Below are 26,703 nucleotides of genomic sequence, written 5' to 3' on the forward strand. Positions count from 1 at the left end.
ACACACACACACATTTACAACATGTTTGTCATGCAATGAGACATGAGGCTAGGAACTGGTTGATTGGTGCACATGGAAAATATCTAAAAAGAACCCAAAACTGCTGTCCAATATGAGAAATGTATTATGTTTATCTGTTTTGTTGTAAGGGCACATGGTGAAGCAAGCATAGTGCTGCAGAATTTCCCACAAGATCAATTAAGTATCTACTTCAGCCAGGCAATATGGCCAAGGCCATAGCGCAGTATTTTTTTTATTTATTTTTTGTCTGAATGGCGATACACAATATATACAGTAGTCGGCTATTCTTCCAAAGCTGGACATTGTTAAAATCATAACAGTCGATATAAAATGTTCCCACTACTTATGTTTCCTTCCTTCTTTGAACTTTGTGTAGCTACTCATCAAGGTTTTGTTTTTTTCATGGCCAGTGCAATTTGGCATGAAATCTGTGCAGGGATAGGCTGGAGCGAGACTCGGTTTGGGTATTTTCATAAATGCATGCAAGTGGGTGCAACATGCCGCATTAATAAAGAGGGGGGGAGGGGGGGGTTGCCATTGTGGGCATGAACACATGTGACTCGAAGTACCTCTGATCAGTCCCTGAAAAAGCGAAAGACGTGCTGGTACTCTGTGGTAGAATAAACTGATTTGTTTGTATCCGTGTCATGTCAAAGCACACAAAGAAGATTGTCCATGTGTGCTATCCTCCCTTCACCCTCCCCCAAGCCAGCTTCCATGTCTGACCAGTGGGATGTTTTCAAAAATGGTAATAATGATATATATGTTCAATTAATCGATTTCTGCAGTGAATCAGAGGATGCGCACTCCTCATATTTGTGAATGAAACACGATGACATTCACTTAGGGCTGTCACTATTCTATTGACCACCCCATCGAAATAATCTGATAAAATTTTATTTTGCATGAAAATGTATGACAAAACCATTCCTCCCATTTTTTATAGTTTATTCACGTAATTATTGTTGTTTATTATTTGGTATTGTTTACTTGTAAATAAAACCAACTAAGCATTTAATCAGTATGACACAAGAAGGATTAATACTCACCAACCTTTTTGAAACTGTATCAGTTACTGGTGTCCCTTTTGTCAGCGCATGTGTTTGCAAATGTCTTGTTTGGTGTACACACTAAAGATAATCAGTCTGTCTTCATGAATGACTACGAACATGAATAAAAAAATACTGTTGAGTTTGATTGACATTGGAGGATTTGAACAACTTTAAACAATGAGTTTATCATTTAAATAGTTGATACATTTGATAATCGATTACTTGTTAGTTAATTGATTAATTTGACAGCTCTACATCCATCACACGTCTACAGAATTCATAATCTATTTGCCTGCATCTTGATCAGATTCACCAACTGACACACATTGATAGTTAGACCTGTTCCCAGCAGGTGAAAAGTTAAGTCCACTTTCTGCTACCACACTGTCAGGTGCACCAGGCGCATGTCAAACAAAACGCCCAGCATGGAGCAGAGAAATAAACCAAACTTCTACACAAGTGCATTGTGGATTCTGTCGGCATGAAAATCAAGACACGCCAGGTTTTTATGTGCGAATACAGTTGCGCTATCTATAAATGAAATGCCTTAAACAAAGGTTAGTTTAAATTTGAATAAAATAGAGCATGTTGCTATTTTATTTTGTATATTTTAAGAGCAACTTTAACCTAACCAGATACAAGAAATCATATTAATCTTATTACATAAAGGCCATTTGATTCAAGGCAACCCGATAACATATATCAATTGATGTAAAGTTGCTGTTCATTATTCTACTATTTATGATGCTTGATTGTATAATTTCACTCAAGGATAATCTCTCAACAATATCAAATAAGTCACACAGTCTGCCACCCTTATAATGCCAACTCCAAAAATGCTCTTGGAGTAAATAAATATTCAACAGTCTTTTTTTTTGCATGTCATTCAGAAGTTTTATATCCATTGCTGTACTGTAATATGGAACCATATATGTTCCATATCTGTGACATGTGCAAGCTTCAGAATAATTCATGTTGCGTTTGATAACATCATGCATATGATTGACATGATAGAACTATAGCTGGCACATTTTTTTTCTTACCAGCTGCCTTCTCGAACCCAGTGGTGCCTATCACCAGCCAGTTCCTTGTAGATACCTGCAGTGGGATTCAAATCTTTCTTTTGCTTTCAAGTCCATTATTGAAGGTCTCTCTTTGATGTACTTCAATGCAAGAAGAAAAATAGACGTCTCCTTTCGAGTGTCGACTCCATGAATTCGTTCAAAATTTATTAAAAGGCACTCAGGAGCCACATAAGCAAAACATCTATCCATTGTGACCGGTTAATTGTAATCTCTGACTGGCAATAATGTCATTAGTGCAGACTGCTGGATTACTGGAGAATATCATGTCTGTTGCTTATTCCCACAACAAAGGGGAATTCAATGCCCACAATTTCTTTGGAATAATATGTTCTGTGCAGCCCAACTAGTCAAAACACACTCATCTGATTAATGTTTGTTTGTGCAATATGAATTCATCTGGCAAAATCCATATATCCATATATACATGTATATATATATTTTTTTAATATTAATCAGAATGCTGTGTTTAGACTGGTGGGGCCACATACTAGACTGGTGGGGCCACATACAACATATGATTGTAAAGACAGTTTCGGGGTTGACTTCCCCTTTAATTAAAAAGTTTAGCCGCCTTGAACCCTAAACCTGCATGGCAACCTTGAAGTTCATGAATAAACGTTCCTGGGTTTAGTTTAGTGCCTTCTTCTTAGCAATCTACTAAAACGTTGCAAACAATAACTGAAAAACAATAAAACATGGGTTAGAAGATCTTGCTCATTTTGCTTCTTCTAATAAGGCACATGCAAAAAAATGTAGTTCATATGAGTTCCTGTTTGGTGAAAACATCAGCAGTTTTCCTGCCCTATACTCTAATACAACAATTTCATTGTGTGTGGAAATGGAAAACACTTCCACAATACCGGAGTGACATCAAAGAAACATATTTCCATCCGAATAGGAACAGACAGTAATTGGCCCCTTTTCCAGTATTTGGTGAGAAAGTGAGGTCTCATCTGATGCTGTTCATGGCTCCTGTGAGTGTGCCAGCAGGACTTAGTGAAAAGAGCTGCTTCCCTCACTGAGATGTTAAAGTTGAAGCCTGTCTCCTGCAGCTTTTCATCTAAAAGCTCACAGTGCCTGCTCCTTCTTGCTACATTTCTCCCACTGCAACATTTCAAACTGAACTTTGAACTGTTGGGACAAAAAATCCTGAAATTGCTCGTAGAGACAATGATGGCAGCCAGTACTCAGCTCACTAACAAGCACATTGCATTTTCCGTGACTATCCTATGACAAGATATTGTTGCTTCAGCAGCTCAACACTTTGGAAGAGCAGTCAGAGAAAATGGTTTTATTAGCAGTAGCAGGTGAATACATTTAACCCTGCAGCAATAGATTATTCTGTCTATTTTTGCTAAATTTATCACATCCATGCGACCATATTTAAGTGCTATCTTCGAAGTTATTATTTTAAAGAGATACCTGAAAACTGGTGTCCAAAAATTGCTAAAATTTCAAGACTATTTGGAAGGGATGAATCCATCAAAGGACAGTGGCAATTTTTTTGAGATGTTTAAATCTGGACATGCAGATGCAAGCAGGGAGAACCTTTCAACATATGCTATTGTTCTTGTCATAGGGGAGATTGGGACAAGTGGTCTCGCAGAGCACCCCGTTTGGAGAAATGAAGAAGCTGGCATATGATGTGTCACACCAGCGGCTTGTGGGCTTACATCAAAACACTATTAGTCTCTTTGTTTTGCACCGATATTTGAGGCTCAGTCTTGGCAGGCGGATGGATATGTTGGATTTTCCTCAATTGGCTCCCATAGTGAGCTGTTTGTGGAGAACCGAAATTAGTTGGCGCATATAACCTCACTTCAAACAAGTTTTCAGCATAATCTCACTGGCCTCTTTATTAGGTGTACCAGCACAACCCTGTGAGGTGCAGAGCTGGATTGAAATTTCAATTCAATTTCAATTCCTTTGCAAAGATAATAATGCCACTCTGACATTGGTAATCAAAACAAAACCTTAATCTATAACCAGAACAATTCAATTGAAAAGACATGCAGCACAAGAAACGGAAATCAGTACAGAGAGACTTAAGTAATGCGCATGCATAATAGAGATCAGAACGCAGTACATATGACTCTAGTCTGAAAGGCTTTACGCTGGCCTTCAGTCAGCTCTAGACTTTAAAGTTCTGCTCCTGTTCTATAAATCGCTGCCTGGTCTTGGTCTTGAATATTCTAATATTGTCTTGCATTGTACAAGCTACTTTTTCTTTGCCTTGCTTTTATATATATTTAAGACTTTTGTTTGTAAATGCTTTAATATGTTGTACTTTGTATTATGTGATACGCATTGAATTAATTACCTTGTGAATGAAATGTGTTTTATAAATAAAGCAGCCTTGACTTGAGACTGCAAAGTTTTGTGAGACATGCATGGATATTTGGAGGAAGTGACATTGCGTACTGGTTGCAGCCAAATTATGCACTCTATTTTGCCTCTACAGTTTTGAAATGTATCAACATTTAATTCCACACAACTATGAAACTCTTAATGATTGATTTATTGATTACTATGGTCAACTTTGGTGATGGCTATGTCAGTCTCTGTTGGTGATGTAATTGTGTGAATAATTCTGGCACAAATTTCCCCTATAGATGTAGATCCCAAAAATCGGTACTGTGTGTGACTGTGCACCTTGACTGAAACTCCAATTTCAGGAGAAGAAACCTCTTAGCTGTGTGTATGGTGTTGTGACAATCTGCAACAGTATGTTGTTATTGGTTCTAAAAATAATCCAGGTTGACTGAAAGCATGTGGGTGGCCAAATATCTTATTGTGTACAATATACGTTACCTGTAAAGCTTCAAATACTGTAGCCAACGTTGATATTGTCATTGTGTACCCTGTCCCTTATGTGCTCCTGCTGAAGCATCAATTTATTTCCCTTGAAGGGACAACAGTTTCTGATTATGATTCTGATAGAGCTCTACAGGATGTAACAATATCGTGAAGGTACACCATATCTAATGCCAGTGAGAGTACATGCATATTAATTACCTTTGACATTGTGAGGTAATCTCAAATACTGAAAGACAAATGAAGCTCAATTGCTATCGTTTTTGGTCATTTAGTTTCACAGCACCACAAAACTGCGAGACACAATCTGACACGATGCCGCTATCTGGTCCAGTCTGTCACGGAAGTGCTACTGTGGCACTTTGATTCATGTGCGTGGGGTCAGGAAGGGAAATTTCACGATTACTAGCAATCTCAATGGGAGCGGGGGCAGAAAATGAATTTTAAATAACCTGTAGGCACTCAGAGCTGTGGGATGGAGGAAAGCACAGATCAAGCGGGTGTCTGTAGATCAAGCGAAGTCACAGCTCAGGTGATAAAAGATGTGGCATCTTCTGCCATTTTTACTAGTCTTGTGTCGTTTCTGTAGGGAGTGGGTGTCTGGTCTCATTCATGTTTCAGTGCTTAAGGGTGTGCGCTAGACTGAGAGTGTGTCTGTACTACGGCCCAGGATTTCAGTGTGGATTTTTATCTTCATCTGGACGAGGAGCACCTTTTTATCAACACACTTTTGAGCCCTGAAAAAATGATAGCGGCTGCGTGATCAGTCGTAGTGGAGAGGGTCAAATCAACCGGCATCACTGTCCGACTGTACTACAATTTCAGTTTGTCAGCTTCAGCTGCTGGTGTCAGATGAGACAAGGATAAGAGGTAGCATTCTGACAATGCTTGAAATCTTGAGTGCTTTTGTCTGTGGAAATTAGAGGTTATTCATCAGCAGGAAAACATATATTCAAAAGTCAAATAAAACACTTTTATATAATAGTCTTCTTTCAGGTGTAGGACAAAAATGGCAATATTGCAGTCTAACACAAGGTTGTCAATAAAGGATGCATCAATAGAATACAAGTTGAAGAACTTAAATGTGCGCAGGATACTTGCTGATACCACCAAAAAAGCAGGCAAACAAGAAAACCCGCACGCACGCACACACACACACACACACGCACACACACACACACAACATGGGAGTAATCAATTTCCGTAAGTCATTGCTCTTGTGACAACCAAGTCATAAGGGTAAATCACTGAAGATGTTCAACAACTGCTGTGGTCACTGCGGTACCTGACCTGCTACTAGTCAGCATCTTTAGATCAAAAGATGTCTTTTGTCCACCAAGTAACTGTGGCCTCGTGTCTGCCAGTAATGGAGATAAAAAGGTTGCTGTTAAAGATGAGAAGATCAGATGAGACTGCCTTTTGAATGGGATATCTCAAGAGTTTCCAAACATTTGTTAATTGAGCTCTCAAAGGTGAATGATCAGCCAACACAATTTCATATATTACAGTGAACCCATATTCCTTTGTGTGCCTACGTGTACCTCCTCCCTACTCACCACACACCCATTCCCAACCTCCAGGCCTCCACAGCCTTGTTCGACCAATTCTCAATTTCCATCACCATGTCGTAACATAAGGTAAAGTACAACTTCAACGAGACGGTGCCTGGGAACTCAAAACAAGTTCCTGTAAAGCTGTCATTTTGCCCGTTCAAGGTTTCCGCCCGGCAGCGACGTTGAATGTTTCTCAGCGTTTTTGGAAGAATTTGGGAGATAAAAATGTTTTGTTTTTTTTTTTGTTTTGTTTTTTACCCAGTGCATTTCAATTTTCCCTATTGGCCTCCCGAGCTGGCCTCTCTCCCCGCGAAGCGCAGAGGGTCCACTGTACAGCCACGTGTCATTATACACATGTCAGGAACATTACTTGTAAGGCTATAAGTGTCTTTCTGTATGTGTAGATCTACCCTGCCTCCAGCCCAAGGTCCACTGGGGTTGGTTCCAGCTCTTCCACGACTCTAATGAGGACAAGTTGTATAGAGAATGGATGAGGTTGCAGTGCTACTGTAGGTTCTGGTGAATTTCAGGTCCTTCTCTTTTTATTACAAAATATGTAATATGTATTCAGTGAAGCTCTTGCAATTATTCCCTGTTGAAAGAGAAGCCCTGCAAAAATAGCTGAAAGCATAAAAAGGTGATTTGAAGTCTCTGTTTTATTATTTAAAGCTAACATTTACTTATGGCATTGGCATTGTAATAACCGCAGGATATGTTGAAGCAAAGATGACACTCTAAAGTCAATCTCCATATTGAGATTTATGGGGTAAACGTGTTTCCTTTTAATGGCTTTGTAGACTCAGAAATGAGTGTATTGTATGCAAATGCAGCGCATGTACAGTATGTATTCACACTTGAATAGGTATGCTTGCTTCTGCTTTTCAAAGATAACTCTCAAAGAGCAAATTTTCAGTTGTCTCTTTTTTCCACTGCTTGCTTCTTGATAGACTCAACAGAATAGTATTGTTTTCAACTCTCTCGTTAGTTCTGCACACTGATTGTGACCAGTCAAAGTAAACTGTGTCCTCACTCAGTTCAATGTATCAGCAAGAGTAAGTTTCGCTAATTTTTTCATGTCATTTAATCTTTTCTCACTTTATCACCAGCTTGTCACAGACAAATATTTAATCTGGTAATCACTGGAGATGTCAACATGTTTGGGTGTGTTTGACAGAAAAATGCCAGCAGGAATATGTCTCATTATAGGAACTTTTTTTAGACCCTAATGCGGGTTGCATCAAAAATTAAGACTCCAAGAAAATATGACTCTTCCAAGGAACTGCGAAAAGTTTTGCGCTGTCAGCGGTTTGCAGCAAAGATTTAATCTCTGCATCTTGGAGGAATTTGAGAAGACGTCCAGTGCTTCATTGCATGTCTGACAACCAGTCTCCCTTTTGTTTTGTCTCAGCAAGTTTCAGTACAAGCTTGAAATCCCATTTGTTTTTATTTTGCAGACATGATCCCTGCTATGCACTGTTAAGCACATTTGAACATTGATTTTGTCTTTGTAGTCTTTGCCTGGACAAATCTTTTTGTTTTTACACTTCCTTGCCTTAAAGCTGTTTTAAGCTAATTTTTTTTTGTCCTGAAATGCGTTTTCAAAGATTTTTAAGAAACAAAGGTCAAGTAGTTTTTCCGCATTTTTAGGTCTTTAATAATGTAAATAGCTGTCGAGAGTGACACTACTATGTTTTTGGAAACCACAGTACTCTACGAATCAGTTCTTAAGAACGTATTTTAATTGGAATTGGAGTAGTTGATGACTGATGAATTTATTTTTGTACAAATTAATCTACAGAATGTACTATTGCTACGTAAATGTCTCTCAGAGAGGTGCCATGGTGCACATCTGCTTGGACGTAACATCACATAGCTTTTGTCTTTAGCCCACTACCTCGTCGAGAGTGAAATAAGAGTTGTTGTTTGCAATGCAAAAATGAATGCATATTTTTCCTCAATTTAATCAACATTCAATTTCAGGCAAATAATTGGTTCTTTATGGTCAATAAATGCTTATTATCCCAAATAGATATACTATATGGAGCACACTCATTCAATGCCTTTTTTTTAACTACAACTAACTAGTGTGTCCTAAGAAAAAAAACTTTATTCACATATTGGTCTCCATCTTTGGCTATTTAGGAAATTTAGCGTAATGCCCATCTGTATTTGGAATTCACTTCTAATGTGCCCCCCTTCCTTTTCTTCTTTTTAACAGGGAACAAGTGTAAGTGCTCGAAAGGACAAAGAAAGAATATCATACATTTAGGATTGGATTTAAGATCGCATCGACCTGAGACCATCAAAATGGAGTTGCTGTGGAAACTGGCACTGCTGTTGTCATTGCTGGACTGCCTGGCAGGTAAACCTCCTGAATGACAAATTTTTATTTTCTGTGTGTTGGGATATTAACTATGAATTGTTGTTCAAAAATTTATGACAGCTCTAGAAACTACTGAATAGAGGGCACCTGAAAGAAAATTAGGTTTTATGGCACCCAGCACCTTTCTAGTAATCCCTGTAATTTGTGGACAATGTTGATGTCTTTTCACTGCGATCTTCAAGCAGCATGACTTCAGTTTAGGGGCACTGCTGGAAAAAAAAGAGACAGATTTTCCCCTCTGAAAAATAAACCTCCCTGTCTTGCAGTTGAAAATGTGGTCATTCTTTTTAAAGGGCACTTCAATCATCAACCTATTTGTGATTGCATGGCTAGTCGCACAGAAATCCTTTCACTGATCTTGCTTTTAATGAGAGACCTAAATTGAGTCTCTTACAAAATGTTCAGGGTCAAATGTGACGTCTCCTAATGTCGGAGTTTGAGGATGAGAGCAATATAAATGAGGGTTTTGCGGCATGAGCATAATACATAAAAGAATGACTAATCTTTCATGTTGTCTTGTTACAGATTACCCGTTCCCCCCCAGTATCTGGGCTGTAAAATAATTAGCATCTGTGTGCCTTACTTCATCACTTTGTCTCTTTGTGCTGCATTTTCACACCTACATATGCCATTTTGGCAATTAGCACAGTTTATCTGTAAATCCAGTACACATCAGTGCTGCATACCAGACAAAAAAATCAGTCCCACAAACTAAGTGCAAATTATAGAATATTTTTATGTTAAAGGCAAACTACTTCTTTTGAAAGGATTTTGATGGTCAGACTTGGCTGTTTGCAAACATTCACTCTATATGATACATTTAGCTTTTTCGAAAGACAGATTATAATCAAATAAAGCAAAATTACTGAATTTCGGTCACTACAGCAAACTAATTCACAAATTTTCATACATTGACATTGATTATCCAGATACTTTAAAGTGCAATTGCTTATGGTAGTTATGTATTGAAATATGTGGAGCTGTCTTTCACGTTCAAATCTAATTTTACTTTCAGAAAAATTTCAAATTGAAAAAAATAATTCTCTTTTTACTCATGACAAAAGGCCTGTGATTATGATTGATGTAGTTTCTGATCCCACAGTATATGAGAGGAGGTTGGGCAGTTGGCCATGACAAAAGCCTTCTTATAGCGGAATATATTAAGACCCTCAAAGCCTTGGTATTCTAAGAAATACATGAATAGTATTTTAGAGCACGCATGAGCACAATACTGAGTAGCATAAGCAGTGTCATTATATCAGGTATCTGCTTTGAGGAAGGTTATACGTACACCAGGCAGCCAGCCGGCTATGTGGACGAGCCGATGAGCCAGAAGGAAGTCCTTCCCATAGAAAGTTCATCGGGAGTTAACCAGATCCCTTCCCATTCTTTCCTTCCAGGAGCCCTTGCTGGATGTGTGTTTGCATATGTCAGGGAGCAGGGAGGTGACTTTGGATTTGGTTGGAATATGCATTTTGACCCGTCTGCTTGGACTTTCCTGAACCAGCCATTATATGAAAATACTACAGCAATATTATCACAACCCTTGAGAGGAAAATTGCAGTCAATTTCAGTGTATTCCTTGCTTGGTGAAATCACGCTGATACCTGTATCTCATATCTGACTTGCTGTAAATACACTAAACAGGCGCTCACAAAAAGAGAAGTGAAGCTTGCACCCACTAGGAATGGGGTTTTGACAAAATCACTTTTACCACAAGAGGGAAAATGAAAAAGCGTTTTTATTCTTTTATACAATACATACATTTTTAGTGGGGTGGGAAAGCAAGTCTAAATGTTCCTAACTTCTGTTTCTATGACAGTGTTCTGTTGAGCCAAAAGGTATTAGCTCAACTGTCAACCTAGATCAGGGGTGTCCAGACTGGGTCCTGGAGGGCCGCTGTCCTGCCTGTTTTCCGTGGATGTGTCTGAATGTCCACTCTTATCCCCTAACCCAGGTCTATTCATCATCATCATCATCATCATCATCATCGGTTTAAAGTCCGTTTTCAAGGCGCCGCTGGGTTGGACTGGGTTCTTGATATGGCTTTCTTCCACCGGGAACGGTCCATGGCCATCTCGTGGTTGATGCCGAGTGCCTTCATGTCGGCTGACACGGTCGTCTGCCAGGTCTTTTTAGGTCGGCCACTGGGTCTTGTTCCCTCTACGTTATACGACATAACTTTCTTCACCTAGTCGTTCTCGTCCTTCCTCACTACATGTCTATTCAATTATGATTTCAGTTGGGCCAGATTTCCACACCAAGAAATGTAGCTGGGCCATACACATTGGTGAATTGACACTTTTTGTCAATTTTCTACAAAACAAAAAATCCACAATATCTTGCCACTACTCCTGTTTTTAGCACCGCTACCACGGTTCAAAACAACACCGTCAGCAAGGTGGGTAGGCTACGCAAATGTTGCATTCACCATTTCTAACACTGCAAGTGTTTCTGAACTCTTGCAAACTGAGATACCCTCTGCATCTCTTAAATGCAATTCAATTAAGGCAGCCTGAAACACAGGCTGGGCAATTCGGGGGTTGGTTCTGGGCCCCATGTGGCCTGCGGGCCGCTAATTGAATAGCTCTGCCATCTTAAAAGCGCACTCGATAGGGAATAGTAATACTGTGCACATTCGGACGCAGCCCATGTCTCCCTGCTGCAACGCACCTGATTGAAATGAGCGGGATCGTTTTCAAGCTTCTTCAGCTACAAATATTTACATATTAATGTCGCTTATTAGCCAGAGGTGTTCAAAATGTGGGGAAAAAAGTAGGAGCTTGTTGTCTGGAAATTATGATTTATAGTACGTAAATATGCATCATGTAAATATCTGTAGTTTTCAAGGAAATCTTACAAATCACAAGCACTTCATGAAGATATATTTCATATATATATATATATATATATATATATATATATATATATATATATATATATATATATATATATATATATATATATATATATATATATATATATATATCTTAGCAGTTCTGGTTTGAAGATTTTGTGATTGATTGGCAACCAGTCCGAGGTGGATTCCACCTTTGTCCCAGTCAGCTAAGAAAAGCTCAAGCTTGCTTGTAACCCTAAAAAGGAATGTTTTGAATTTTGGATTCTCTTTTTCATTTATTTTGTTGATATTATCAGACTTCAGCATTCACCAAAGTCTTTAAGTTTTTAAAGTGGGATGATTTATCACAGGTGTCATCTGTGGTCAAGCTACTGAAAAGCTGTAAGCATAGCAGGCAGTCCTTGATACATTGTGACTTTTCAAATTTATCATCACCACTGTTCTTTTGAAAGTGCATGCTCTCCTGAAGATTTAGTCAGTAGAATGCAGTGCGTTATATGAAAGGCAGCTTTGAAGGCTGGTCAAAACAAGGCTTTTTGTGAAGAAGCATATTGTACAGCCCTGTGCGTGAATGTCGCTGTTTTTTCGGTTGCTTCATTGTTTGGGCATGAAGTTTGCTAAAATACTCAGAAAGAAGGTATAATTGGAGGTAAAACAATTATTTCATTTTTTACAAGTTGCACTTTTTTTTTGCAGCATTTGTTTGGATTTAAGACCATTGTGTAACATCAATGTGATAGTGTTGTGACTCAGAAAAGAATCCAAGTTTAAAAATGAGTGGATTTAAAAAAAAAAAAAGTGTTTATCCTTTGATTGATGTTTCAATTAAGGTAGCCTCTAGTAGCTAGTATCTGACAGCTAATAACCTCCTCACCATTACTGAGGGAATAAAAGCAATTCAATAACAAATGGTCCTTGCTGAAGCAGCATGTTTCTCTGCCTATGTACATGGTCAAAGGAAATAATAACAACCAAGAAATAGCTTTAATTTTCTCGTCCCACATACAGAGTTAATCGTAATCAATGATATGTTTCCCCAATGAATCTGCTGTTAGACACCATCATAAAAGGGGTATTATTGCATTTCTTGTGAACTAGTTTTGATTTGCGCGAACATAGTGTAGTGCAGCATGCTTGGATATTGCCTGAGAATATTGATCCAATTTCTCTTTTTACAGACAATATTGTAAGTAGTGGCAATACCCCAAAGCCAAAGTTTTCACTCTTGGGCATTTTCATTTTATGTATCAATATTTTTCCTGCTTTACCAATAGTGCTAAGGTTATGAGCTTAATAAATTTGAGAAAAAAAAAGTTGCCTAATATTTTGATTAGATGTGCTTGAACCTATAGTATAACACCTGGCATAATCTAATCCTTGAAATAATATTTGTCTCAATGAGAGATCTGAAAGATGTCCGTTATCGACTCAGACAGAGACGAAAGCTGGTTCTAAAAATAAGATTGGCTTTTTTATTTGATGCATAAAACCTTGAGCTGAAACGAATGGATTTGGGACCTCTCAAACGGCCGATAACTCCCCTACAGCTGACTCCCCATGTGCCTGTTTATGCATGCTGAGGTAAGATGGAGGTATTCATTTGGCGTCAGCTTGTATTGAATTTGAGATAAGTTTTTATGTCAGACCCCACAACAGCTCGGCTCCCTTCCTTCCTTCCTTCCTTCCTTCCTTCCTTCCTTCCTTCCTTCCTTCCTTCCTTCCTTCCTTCCTTCCTTCCTTCCTTCCATCTACTACGGTTTTTCCTTGTTTGAGAAGCCTTATGAAATTACTGCATATTATCACTATCAGGCAGCAGGTGACGGATAAGAGTAGAGGCGACCTATTTTCTTTAAAGAATTTTTCATAATGACCTCCATCTTGGTCCCGATGTATTGAATGGGGAACTTTCTGTCAGGATTTTGGATCAGTGCACTTGCCAGATAGAGTGATTTTTCATCATTTTGCTTTCTCAGCCCAGAGATGCTCATGGCTGGTCTAGCCATGGGATTCTGCCTTAACCTCGACTTAGATCTGCAAATCTGGTGACAATCTGTCATCTCTGGTTACTTGTCAGATGCATTCCCACATTGCACCTGGTTCCTCAAATTAAATTCTCTAGCGTAAAAGAAAACGTCCTTGGTCTTTTGATTTCAGACTGGTTCACCATGTGCAGCAGGTAGATGTTTTAAGTTTGAATACAAGTACATACGCCTTTCTGAATCTCTCTGTTGCGAGGGGAAATAAAACGTTTCAGTGTGTTTACGTCAGTGTGAACAGAGCCTTCAACCTCAGCCACAGTTCTCAATTCCTTGCTGTTTTTCCAACCCTTACTCAACATTATGCCAAAAATTGCAACGGTGCTCTTGACAGACAGACAATTTAAGAGCTATTGCCACAGGCCCTTGGTGGTGTGACCAAATAGTGTACTGCTGTTCATTGACTTGACTATATTAAGTGAACTCCGCTTTGGCATTCATTTTATTGATTTCTTTAAAGAGGAAACAGTTTAGTCCTATATGCATCAATTTTCTGCACCACCTTTCCACATTATGGTCACAAATGAGCTTGAGGCAATCCTGGGTTTGGACACGAGGCAGGGTACAATCTGGACTAGTCGGCGGTTAGTCACACTTCCATTCACATAGTACAAAATCTCTTCAGCATAGAAAAAAACATTGACAGATGCTTTTTGTTAAATAAACACATTAATCTCTACTGCATTTTACACTCTATTTTGCACAGCTCCTTGTTAAAACGTCCTCCCTCGCAGTACTTTGACAGACATCCATCATCTAACAAAACCACGGTGAGCAGCCTTTTAGCCTGTGTAACTTTTCGAGAGGCTTTTCCTTGTGGAGGCGAACAATCAGCACACAAGGCCTCTTGTCAAACATCTCTACCTTCTCAGTTATTTTTGTGGTTAAGCCTTGTACTCTCAATGCTCTAGAAACCTGCTTTTCCTACGAATAAGTTGTCTAACCTACACAGCTTTCTTATTCCTGTGCCATTACACAAATGCAAATGCATTCTCAAAAAGTCTATAATGAATTCCCTTTACAATTACTCCAAGCATCTATTGTTTGCAATGCAATTACCATGAGCCTTGCGGACTATTGTATTCACTGTTGCACCTGTCTAATTAAAATAGGGAGGGAATTTTGCACAAAACAAATGACACTGCTTTTCCTTTTTTATTCCTTTCCTGGATTTAATTTTTTTTATTTCGTTTCCAAAAATCCCATGCTTAACGTTCTGACTTAGATAGCAGACAATTTCCCCTGGACAAGCGAGCGAAGTGAGACTATAAATATGCAGTGGTTCCCCATTTGCAGCAATTAAAGCTTTCACGGTTTTCGACAAACTCTCTGTGATATTGGAAAAAATGGCCAAATGTATTCTTCTTGTAGTTTTAAATAATTAATTTAATTTTAACAGATGCATTTTCATAAGAAAAAATACTGTCAGCTTATGTTCCTTGTTGACCCTGAAAGAAATAGATTTCTGCGTGACTCTGCCTTTCTCTTTGTACAGCATCTTATCCCATTTGCTTCCTTGTGCTCAACCTGCCTACATGTACAAAACAAATTTTAGGTTTACTCGAGGCATCAATACTGATATACATATTTTTGTGTGTCTCCGTATAGGTAACAGACTTTTGCTTAGGCCTGTGTTTACCAAACAACCCGGCAGTGTGGTGTTTCCCCTTCAGCCTGGAGAGAATCAGAGAGAGGTGGTGTTTAGCTGCGAGGCCCAGGGCCATCCCCCGCCCTCATACAGGTAAAGCCTACAGGCATCGCTCAGTGTTCTGGGTGGTAGCAAACACTCTAAAAGCATGTTTGCTGTAGACAAAAGGGTTTTATGTTCAAGACCTGTTGCGAAACAAAAATATGGAAAATTGGTCCATCTGCCACAGAAGTGAAGCCACGCGGCCTTCGGAGGACCCAGCCTGTGAATTTGGGCACAGCGTGAGAGTTTGTGTTTTTGGAGAGACAGAACATACTTGATTGAACTGTTTCCATCTGTACTGCCTGACACTTTGGGTGATAACACTCCCTTTTGGGGCACTCTGAATAACAGAACGGCACATTTGAACATTTTTCTCTGATTTTCCAAATGGTCTTTTTGTTGGCTCAAACGGCATACACATATACTTATATACATAGATGCTCTAGCTACACCAGGGCTGCCCAAGTCCGGTCCTCAAGAGCCCCTATCTAGCCTGTTTCCAGATGTGTCACAACTGCAACACACCTGATTCAAAACAAACCAACCAAAAATGTGACTCGCGCATATTTTCTTATTTGTGCTGCATTTTTGGAGTAGTGCAACTTATACTCCAGAGTGACTCATTGTTTCCAAAAATATACCGTAATTTTCGGACTAAAAGTCGCTCCGGAATATAAGTCGCATTACCCATAAAATGCACAATAATGTGAAAAAAAAACATATATAAGTCGCTCCGGAGTATAAGTTGCATTTTGGGGGAAAATTTATTCGACAAAATCCAATACCAAGAACAGACATGAACAAGCAACAACAGGCTAAACAATAGGTATGCTAACATGACATAAACACAAACGAAGAGCTGAGAACGGGCCTGACGTAACATTCTGAGTTATTAAAAAAACAATTACATAAATAACACGTTTATAAAACCATCTGTGTCACTCCATTAAATCCATCGATCGTCCTTTGTCAACAATGGGTGCGCGCCGCTGACGGCGCTTGCACTTCAAAATATTCCAGAGGCCCACATAACGATATATAAATTAGATATCAAATAACTATTATATAAGCAATAATATTATCAAACCATCTGTGCACTCTAAATCATTAAATCCATCGATCAAATTCCTCGTCCTTTGTCAACAACGCCGCGCGTGCGCCCTGACGTCAGCCTCGTCGTTATTCCACAGATCCAGTATATAACTATAGCGTTAACAAAGTACAAGGAAAGACGGGGGTTAGGTAAACGGCTCTTTATTTAACGAGACAAACTTCCAGGTGTGTGGCGGCGTGGACTTCCAGCCACGGAGGTGGAAGAGAGCGTGCGTAAAAGCCATGACCGAGCCCCATCCACCGTCCCCGGACAGCCACCCGGCTGAGCGCCGGCCCCAGACTTCCATCCACGGAGGTGAAAGCGAGCTCCGTAGAGTAGGACCAGGCGTGCGTAAAAGCCATAAAAGTTTTTCAAAAATTCTGTGTCACTCCAAATCGTTAAATCCTTCAAACTCTTCATCGTCCGTGTCACTTAGAAACAAAGCCGCTAATGATGCCGGTAGTGCGTGGGGCCCTTCGTCATCTTCGTCATCCCGTGATCAATCTTTGTCCTTTTTGTAAACAACCGACGCGTCACGCCGCGCCGCTGACATCACTTGAAATTCAAATTACAGTAATCCCTTGCTACATCGCGGTTCGTTTATCACGGTTTCACTTTTTTTTTTTGAAAATTTTTGAAAAAAAACACATATAAGTCGCTCCTTATTATAACTCGCCCCCCCACCCAAACTATGAAAAAAAACGCGACTTAGAGTCCGAAAATTACGGTAGTACCACGTACATTTTTTGTGCATCCCTTCACTAAAAGACATTATGATCTGTAACTTGATACATGGAATGCGATACGATTTAAAGACGGTTTATTTTGAAGTGGAACAATCTGATTGAGGTCAATTAAGTGATTGCGATTCAATCCAATATGATACAGCCCAATTTGACAGGGTATAATGCAATGAGATTCTTATTGTCATTGTGCAGTATGGGTGAATTTGTCAGTAGGTAACTTTAATGTAGCATTTCTTTCAAAAGTAAATTTCTCCGATAAATGACAGAAGTATCTTGATAAGTTTTAAAGTGGAACGTTTCGATTGAGTTCAAGTTGATGTACTCGCATCTTTTGAATCAAAAGTGATTTTCTGATTCAAATCGTGTTTTCAAGGTCATTTGTTCATTGTTCTGATGTATGCCCAATACACATGCAAAAAAAGAGCATCATAAATTTATTGGACAAAGCTATTGATCAATGCAACACTTGCGATGACACGTGGACATGGATCTTTGAAAGTCTCTTTAACTTACTGTTGTCTTCTGAAACCATATAGCAACTCAAAAGACCTTGATGGTCAGGAAGACAAATGATAGTCTCAACATTTTTCACATTTAAGAAACTATATGTCAAAAATCCTGTAACCCACCAAATATGTAGTCTAGAGTCTCAGCATTTGTTTTAGGCACTGATCAATGCCTAGCACCTTGCTTCTTAGAAAAGATGACAAATGAAAACAAACTGAAATATGCTATAATTTGTGTAAAGGCCACAATCAATCCTTTGTAACCACCTCACATTTGCAATTCAGCACAATATAGTTAAATGCAAATAGCCTTTAATGTGTAATAGGTTGAAATGATCCCCTTTAAAGACAGCTTATTCAGCCAGCATTATAGCTTCTGCATCCTGGTTGTTATGTTTAATTGAAACAATTATAGAAAATCTCATTATGTTTATCAAATTAAGTGCACATTGACCAGTTTATTAACTATTTCTGTGTGGACGGTCAAACTCATCTTTGATAAAACGAGTCTTTTATTATGCCAAAAGAGCATGTCCAGCTCACATTAAATTTAGCTTTAATTACAGCAAGTACCAGGTGGCAGTTGATATACTCCATTTAGATTGCTCGCAAGCTGCTATGCTGTAATGCTTCTCTTTCACGGAGGTGACTTTTATGGATATTTGAGTGGTCAGTAAGGGTTAAATAAACAAAACATATTGCACTCGTGACTTTAGCAGCTTTTTGCTTATGAAAGGTCACCAGTTGTGAAAGTTGGAAAAGGCTTTGGTTTTAGTAGATTTTGGATCTCTCTGTTGATCACCTGGAGGAAAACAACTGGTCTATTTTTAGGAGCAATAAGGATAAATTCATTTGTCTTAACCTATAACGGAAGACTGCTGCCGTGGAAATAAAATAACGGAAGACTGCTGCCGTGGAAATAAAAAGTTTTCACAACCCTGTTAAAAATTTGTTTTTACAATAGATACAGCATACATGTGTATATATATATATATATATATATATATATATATATATACATACGAGACCAAATCTTTTCAAAACCATTTTGATACGATATGTTTCTGTTTACTGATACGATATGTATTGCAATACGTGTGCTTTATTTTACAAATATATTTGTGAAAATTGTCATATGTATACCCAAATATTAGTTTGATTATACTGGATATCAAACATGTTTTCGTCAATGGTTATTGATGCTTTCAATTTACCACCAGTGCAGTGCCTGTTCGACATATGTGCACTTTGAGAAACGTGCCAGCAAATTTTATGAATAAATGTGCGATATTGATTCTGACGCCTTTGTATCAATACGTAAATTATAAAGAGGCCCGCAACGTTATATTCCCAAATAGATTTTTTTAGCACACCCCTACAATTAACCAATCACATTCAAATATATGATAGATGGGAGTCACAACACACCTGTCATCGCTTAAAGTGCCCTTGATTAACCCTAAATTCTGTTTTAGTCGTTATTTTCCTGTCATTATTGTAGTCACATCCGCAGAATCTGGCTGATCTCATTATTCAACAATATTAGTGAAGAAAATGATAAGCATAATTTCCAAGGCAGGAAATATTTCATGGAACACTGAGGATAATCCTAATAAAATACGGTGCCAACAGTGACACCATTAAGAACTGGCGGTCCCTTCAAAATTCATGAAAAACAAGTAAAAAAAACTGCTCAGGAAGGTTGCCATGACATTTCTGAAACATTGAGGGAGCATCAGGAATTTATGGAAGGCACTGGTTGTGAAGTACACGTGACAACCATCTCCCGTCCTCTTCATATGCCCGGGCTGTGCGGTAGGGTGGCAAGACAAGAAATTTAATCAGGGAAAAAAAAAAAAAAACTTTTGAAAGGTGTCATGGTCTGATGAAAGCAAGGCTGAGCTTTTTGGCCGTTATACGAAAAAGGTTAGTTATTTGTCATGACTGTTTGCATGCAACGCTTTAAAAAATTCAATTTCAGAAACAGCAAAGCATCACGCTTTTGAAGCAAAGAGGAAACTGACTACTTTATCAGTATGGTGAAAGACATCATGACTACAAGGTCTTTTATTGATGATAGAAACTAGAAAGCGGAAATGACATCTATTTGCGTCTTGATGTCCATGCTTCACGGTTTAGAGATAACACAATTAAGCAAAACTATATATATATATAATATGGAAAGATATTCTCAGTAAAAGTTAGAGGTTTTCATTTTGAAGGAAGGTCTCTTGCTTAAAGCCTAAATGAGCCAGAATAATCTTTAGAAAGCTGCTTTGTTGGTCATTTCAGGAGATTACATTTTGGTTTGATGCCTGCATCAGACATGAAAATGTGCTATTATTTAAGTTTTTAATGCCACAATTTGTTTGTTGGTTTGTCTACAACTTCCCATTCTATATAGTCAATGGAAGTTTTATGTGCGTTGATGAAGCAAAACTTTCCTAACAATTGCATTTTGGGAAGCCATTCTGATTTTAAAAGAATCCTAATTGCAGTATTTCTTCATTCCTTAAAAGATATTTTGGATTATGACTTACTCGCTCTTTTTGCTCTGTCTTATTTTTCACAGGTGGAGGCTTAATGACTCTTTCATCGTGCCAACATCGGGGTCACGATATTCCCTTACGGGAGGAAATTTACACATTACCCATCTGAGAAAAGCAGACGATTCTAGCATATTTCAGTGTCTGGCATCAAACTCATTTGGCACGATCGTCAGCAGAGAGGCCAGTCTTCACATTGCCTGTAAGTTCATATGGGAAATTTGTTCTTTTCAATGTTTAGAAAATAATTGAAACAAAAACATTTTGCCGCCATTAAGAGGAAAGTAACCTCGTAAGATTTCCAGATTCACGGTGGCCTTGTGAGCTGTGTGCTTGCCAAAAACAAGTCAGAAGAGGCACTGGAGAAATATTTTTCTGCTGATATCTTACCACAAATTGTGGCTAAAAGGGGTTTGAATGAAATTGATATCTTTCACAAGTTCATGTATTGAGAGAAGGGGTTTCAAGTAATCCTCAATTTTAGTTACTGGTATTTCCTTGTGCTAATTTAAATACATTTTCCTGTGACAAGGTGACAAACAATCCCAAAAAGTTGTTTATGCTGAGCCAATTTGGGTTTATTTTTATTTAATGTATTTAAAGTTTGAGTCTCTTCAATTGAACTTCAAATGTTTTCACTTCAGCCTGATGTTTGCCCGAGTAAAAGTTTCATTGGAACAGATGTAGCATTTTACTGAAAATATTGTGACCTAGTGCGATTCTCTAGGAAATGTCGAATGCGATCTCCGTGCAATAACAACGTTCTCCATTGCGTTAATAACGAGAAAACACAAAGCAACTTTTTGTGTTTATATAATTCACATAAGCCCTCTCGTGCTTCGTTTGAGCCTTTGACTGTTTATAAACTTGCGATCCCTTTCAAGAAGCGTGTGTGATTGTGTGGCGGGGCCTTGACAAGACCCCATATACCTGCTGCATCACTGGCCTCATCCGTCATATTTTATACGGGTCTGGGGCATCTCTGATGGCAAAGTGAGCTTGGGGCCTGCTCTGTTGATGGGTGTCCATATCAAGTGACAGCCCTCATATCGATTAATAGATTGTACAGCTTGACAGAATGCTGATGTCTGTCTACCTGTCTGTTTGTCTGCCATAGCATATGGTAGAAGATGCACAGATGATCTCTTGGTGCACGGAGGGCGAGTACTACATGTACCCCCATCTCTAGGTTTGGGTGCGTTCTTGTCCCCAGTGTATAGTACAGATTGCGGGGCTGATGTTCTATCAGGTTTTCTGTCATATTCATCCTTCCTGTCACTTTTCAGACACGACCTAAACTGCATTTCATTGTGATAGCCCTCATCCATCTCCTGGGCCAGACCTCAGACTCACTGCTTTTGTCAACAGCTGGGGACAAGTTTCAGGGCTGATATGTCATGGATCATATTTATTGGTCCTGGTTTAACTTAATTAAGTGTGTTGTGTGATTGAGCATGTCTTCGGCCAAGAAAATAACTCACAGTGCAGCAGCCTGTTATGAGAGTCAGTCCTGGGTCATTTGTAACACGCTGTGAGTCCGAGTAGGGCAATATGCTTTTTCAAACACCTCGGGGCTGACACCTCCCTCGGCTACGTGTGCTGTTAGACAAAGACAAAGCTCCCGCTCAATGAAGCCAGGGCTTGGATCTTCATTCGTATTTGGTAATATAATCAAGGCTGGTTTCTTAAGAACATAAGAGGGCAATTGTTTCTAAAAACAACACTACATCGTCTTTAACAATGTCTTAATGTGACTCCCTGCTGACACTATCAATGTCTTGGATTTGCCTCAGCCAAAGATAACTGCAAATCCAAATCCAGGAATGTGAAGCTCATATGTATGAGTTAAGAACACTTGTAATCCTCTGCCAGATGGATGCTATAACAGTTTCTCTTACCATCTGGTACAGACTTAAACCCTGACAAATGTTCTTGATCCAGATGACAACAATGACTTTTTTTTTAATAGAGTCTCTATTTCCCTATTACAAGTGTTGGATTAAATCATTTTGGTGATTGCTTAGCCAGATTGTGTTTTCAAATCTGCCTGGGTTATTTTGGTGCTAAATGGGCGAGTTTTGTAAAATGACATCAACTATTGCAGTGCCAGGCATGCTGCATTGGGTCACTGTCGTGATAAGGAGAAAGGCACAGCCGAGTTAGTGAGCTGCGTATAAATCCACAAGGGTATAACACTGTGTTTAATGAAGGGTGAAATGGCTGTATATATGAAAGCAAAGCAGGATGTGAGTCCCTTGTATCTAGCTGCCTGTGATTTCTTCTATCAAATTCAGCCCTGTAATTACTCTTGCTTTGCATTCCCCCATTTTATCCTATTATCTTACCCGTGTAGCATATTTGTTATTTCTTCTTTCTCACCTGAACAACATCAGCTGTGTACTCATTAGTCAATGCTTCTGGCCAAAAATCAGATCTTTGGACTCTGTGAGGTAGCCAGTGTTTCTTAAAAATCAAATTACAGGCCTGAATTTCACAGAGGAAAGCAGTACTGCGTATGTCCTGTAGATACACTCTGCAGTGTTATTTTGAGAAGAAAGGAAAAGTAGTCAGGGAACAGTTGAAAGCATTAAGAAAAGTGGTGATTGACTGCATTTTACTAAGCAGCCGTAAAACATTTCAAACATAAAAATGTCTGTGTTTGTGTGGTTATTATTTACACTTTTGAGGTTAGACACTCTTTATTTGCCTTAGTGTTGTGTATTTCTCTATTGTATGCACTATATTGTGTGCTGACAAAAGCATCCTGCAGTGCAGTCAGAACAAATAAGTATTGCTCAAAAAATACATATTAAAATATATACATATAAAAATACATATAGTATAAACCGCACCCAAATAAAAGCCGCACCAGCTAAAATTTGGGGAAAATCCACGTTTTTTTTTTTTTTTTTTTTGCAGGTATAAGCCACACTGGCGGGTGTTTTAATGTTTTATTTCCATATATAATAAGAGAATATGCACAAATCATACAACATCATGAAAATCATGAAAAATCCATAGATAAGACACACTGGACTATAAATCACAGGGTTCAAAGCTTGTGCAAAAAGTCGCGGTTTATAGTCTGTAAAATACAGTATACATTTTCAGAACACATTTAACTCTTCATGTTTGATGTCATTATTTTCTTTAAATCTGAAACACATGTTAATTTTACATTGGTTGCGTCGGTTCAGATTAAGAAACCTCATTACATATTTAGAGGAAAATGGATTTAGAGATTATTTTATATGTCTATTTTAATCTGGTTATCGTTTTGGAGAAATAAATGTAAGCGATCAGACAAACTTTATACAGTATTTAAAACGATGAGATTTTTTCAATACATCAAAGATAACTTTAAATAAATCCAGCAAATGTTTTTATAATTTCAGTCTTAGTTTAATGTCATGTTTCTGTCCATGACACTTTACTGTGGTGTTTCTCATGGCACACCACCAAACAAAAATGTAAAAGGTCCTGGCCAGTCCTAATGTACTCACTAATTTATTTATTCAGTGTGAAATGAATCCCTGTTTACCTGAACATAAAGCTATTATTCTGTTGTATGAACATCGATTAATTGTACCTTCTGCCATCAAGTGGGAGAGTATTTGTTTTGTATGTCACTTGCATAGGTAGATGACCAAAGAAAATGTTTTTGTAGTGAAGAAATAATTCAGACAAATTAAATCAGATCATTATCTGCAGAACACTTCATGATCTCCCACACATGGCACAGTGGATGTGAATATTAAGAAATTATTTTGTGGGAGTAAATTTTAGGCGACGGTTGGCAGGCAAGTCTCTCACGTAAACAATGAATAAAAAACAAAACCAACATTGGCTTCTTCAATGTATTATCAATTGTGTGGGTCTGTAATGCTTGTTTTATCATAGATGTAAAAACACCCAAAATGAGTTTACCCTCTAACAGAGTAGCTTTGATTTTTCTTTGGTATAATCTCATTCATTACAGTGGGTCACATTGGAGTAACCTGGCCAAAACAGCTAATTCACATTCAATTTCATGGATCTAAAGGCACTCAAAATAGCCCAAGCAGTGGCATGGAGAAGCACATGGAGGTACAGAGCTGTGATAGGCTTGATAAAATGATCCAGGAGTGCAGAACAGCTTGGCTTGTCAGGCATTGTTGGCTTTTAGTGTGTCTAGCTCATTTGCACCTACCTCAGCATATGCAACTTGAATATTGATTAGCGGAGTTGCACTCTCAGAGTTTAGGAAGTCTTATCTTTTTCTTATACCTCTGCCTCTTTAAAAAAACATTTACGTCATATGATCATATCTATATTATTGTGAGAAGAGGTAAACACTGTTTGTGAGCAGTGCTCCGTGAAGTGTTGTCGCTAAGATTAAAAATGTATTGCACAATTATGTATGTGCATGCCATGACATTTTATAGCTGCATGCAAACTTCTATATAATGTTTTAATTTATTTTATTTAGTATATATTGTGACATTTTTGCGAGTGGTGTAGGGGTGGACACTCCTGACCTGTGTGGGCAGCATGGGATTGATTCTCGCTCAGTGGCGCTGTGCATGTGGGTGTGACTGGTTGTTTGTCTCTCTATGTACCCTGCGACTGGCTGGCGACCAGTTCAGGTTGTAGTCTGCCTTTTGCCTGATGTCAACTGGGAGAGGCTCCAGCACCCCCCGTGACGCTGTTCAGGATCAGTGGTGTTGAAAATGGATGGATGGAATGTGAAATGGAAGACTGACTTTAGTTGCTCATGTACAAAAAGTTGCTCATGATAGTTAATCTTGACACCTGGAATCACTTTTTGTGGAAAGAAAAGGTGTGGCTTTTATAGATACTGGTAGATTTTCCTCTGGGAGCGCTGCCACGTTGAAGGTTGGCACATTCTTTTGTTGCATTCCTTATTAGTACATGTTTGGATCAGTTATATAGCCAACATTAAAAAAATTGTATATTACTCTGGTGTTGGGCTGCAGCAAAACAGTCGGCTGACAAAACAGTCACCATTTATTGGCAATTTGTTTTGTATCAGGGTGACTAATATTTGCCAAGAAAATGACAATTGTGATTTTCACGAATCAGCGAAGCTTATATCACCAGTCCATACATAGTTTTGGTTTTGGATACTTCATCGAAGGTAAGCTTTAAGCAATGTTAGAAAATGTATGTTGAATCTCCATTTTCATCTAGTGAGAGATTTATTAAGTCTTTGCCACTGCATCCAAGGTTTTTCACTATACACTTGTCAACCTTTTAGCCTTCATTTTAGCACATATTTAGTAGATTAAAATATAGCCCACATTAACACATTAGGAAAAAAAGCAAACACAAGTCTGTATACTTCCCCTGACAAGCCTCTTATCCTCCTAATCTTGACCTGCAAGTGTGGCATATTAGTGATTGACATTTTTATTCGCTCTCTATATTTTTAATTGAATAGTATATCTTTGTCTATTTATCTTGACTGTATTTAATTTATTTTCAGTTTATTCCCACTGTTCAATAACCCACAATATCTGACACTATCTGATTCTTGTGTCCTTTTCTAATCAGTGCAGAATACATGTTGCTCTACCCTATGTACATGCAATCCTGTTCAATCATTTGCTCTTTACATGAAGTTTATATTTTCTTCCACATTTTTTATTTCACTAATCATTTCAGGCTCACTCTATACTTCTTTCCTGTCTGTTATTTTCTTTCTATCAATTTAGTGTCTGCCTTGTGCTGCTAATTGCTTGTATTGACTTCCACCTGTTTTGACACACACTGTCACAAAGTAATTGTGTCAATACCGCAAGAAAGGGACAAAATAAATAGCACATATTCTCTTGAGCTTTAATCCAGATGGAGGGATCTACAGTTTATGCTGCATGAGTGGGTGTATGTGTTTCTATAAATAATATTTCGATAGTGTAAGAATATCATCATGGATCAGCCACAGAAATTCTGTTGGCCATGGACGCATATGAACAATATGCCAATACAAAATAGGAAAACAACTTTATGGGAGTATTAGGAACACAGAGACCCATTTTTTATCTCAATGTTTTTGTTCATTTGTGTATTTTTCATTTCAGTGATTATTGTGTAATTTTATGGCAGCTGCATCATGGTTTTGGTTTGCCCTACCTGCAGTATCTAAGATGAAGGCAAGTTCCAAATTGTTCAAAGTTTGTCAACATATACTTAGTCTTTTAGTCGTAGTCATTTAATTGCTGCTGGTCTTTGTGCAGTCAGAGGATGAAACACAGAAAGTGATAACAATGTGCAATTGCAATTAAATTCACTCATGTGTGACTTGTACGAGAAGAATTG

At 38.4% G+C, this 26,703-nt stretch overlaps 1 protein-coding gene across 6 annotated transcripts in view; it reads left to right on the forward strand.

Annotated features, from left to right (window-relative positions):
- Positions 1-26,703, forward strand: part of cntn3a.1 (contactin 3a, tandem duplicate 1) — an 85,368-nt gene that overhangs the window by 20,604 nt on the left and 38,061 nt on the right. For all 6 annotated transcript variants that reach the window (XR_015855567.1, XM_088367698.1, XM_088367712.1 and 3 more), the window contains 3 exons: positions 8,744-8,887; positions 15,413-15,545; positions 20,412-20,587. Coding sequence is in view for 5 of the 6 variants with exons in the window: in XM_088367698.1 (XP_088223824.1) it covers positions 8,833-8,887; positions 15,413-15,545; positions 20,412-20,587 (364 nt within the window). In the remaining variant the exon portion in view is untranslated. The remainder of the gene's footprint in view (positions 1-8,743; positions 8,888-15,412; positions 15,546-20,411; positions 20,588-26,703) is intronic.

This window comes from Syngnathus floridae, chromosome 2, assembly GCF_059516105.1.
Source record: "Syngnathus floridae isolate MCC-2025c chromosome 2, RoL_Sflo_1.0, whole genome shotgun sequence".
In the NCBI taxonomy this organism is placed as follows: Eukaryota; Metazoa; Chordata; class Actinopteri; order Syngnathiformes; family Syngnathidae; genus Syngnathus; species Syngnathus floridae.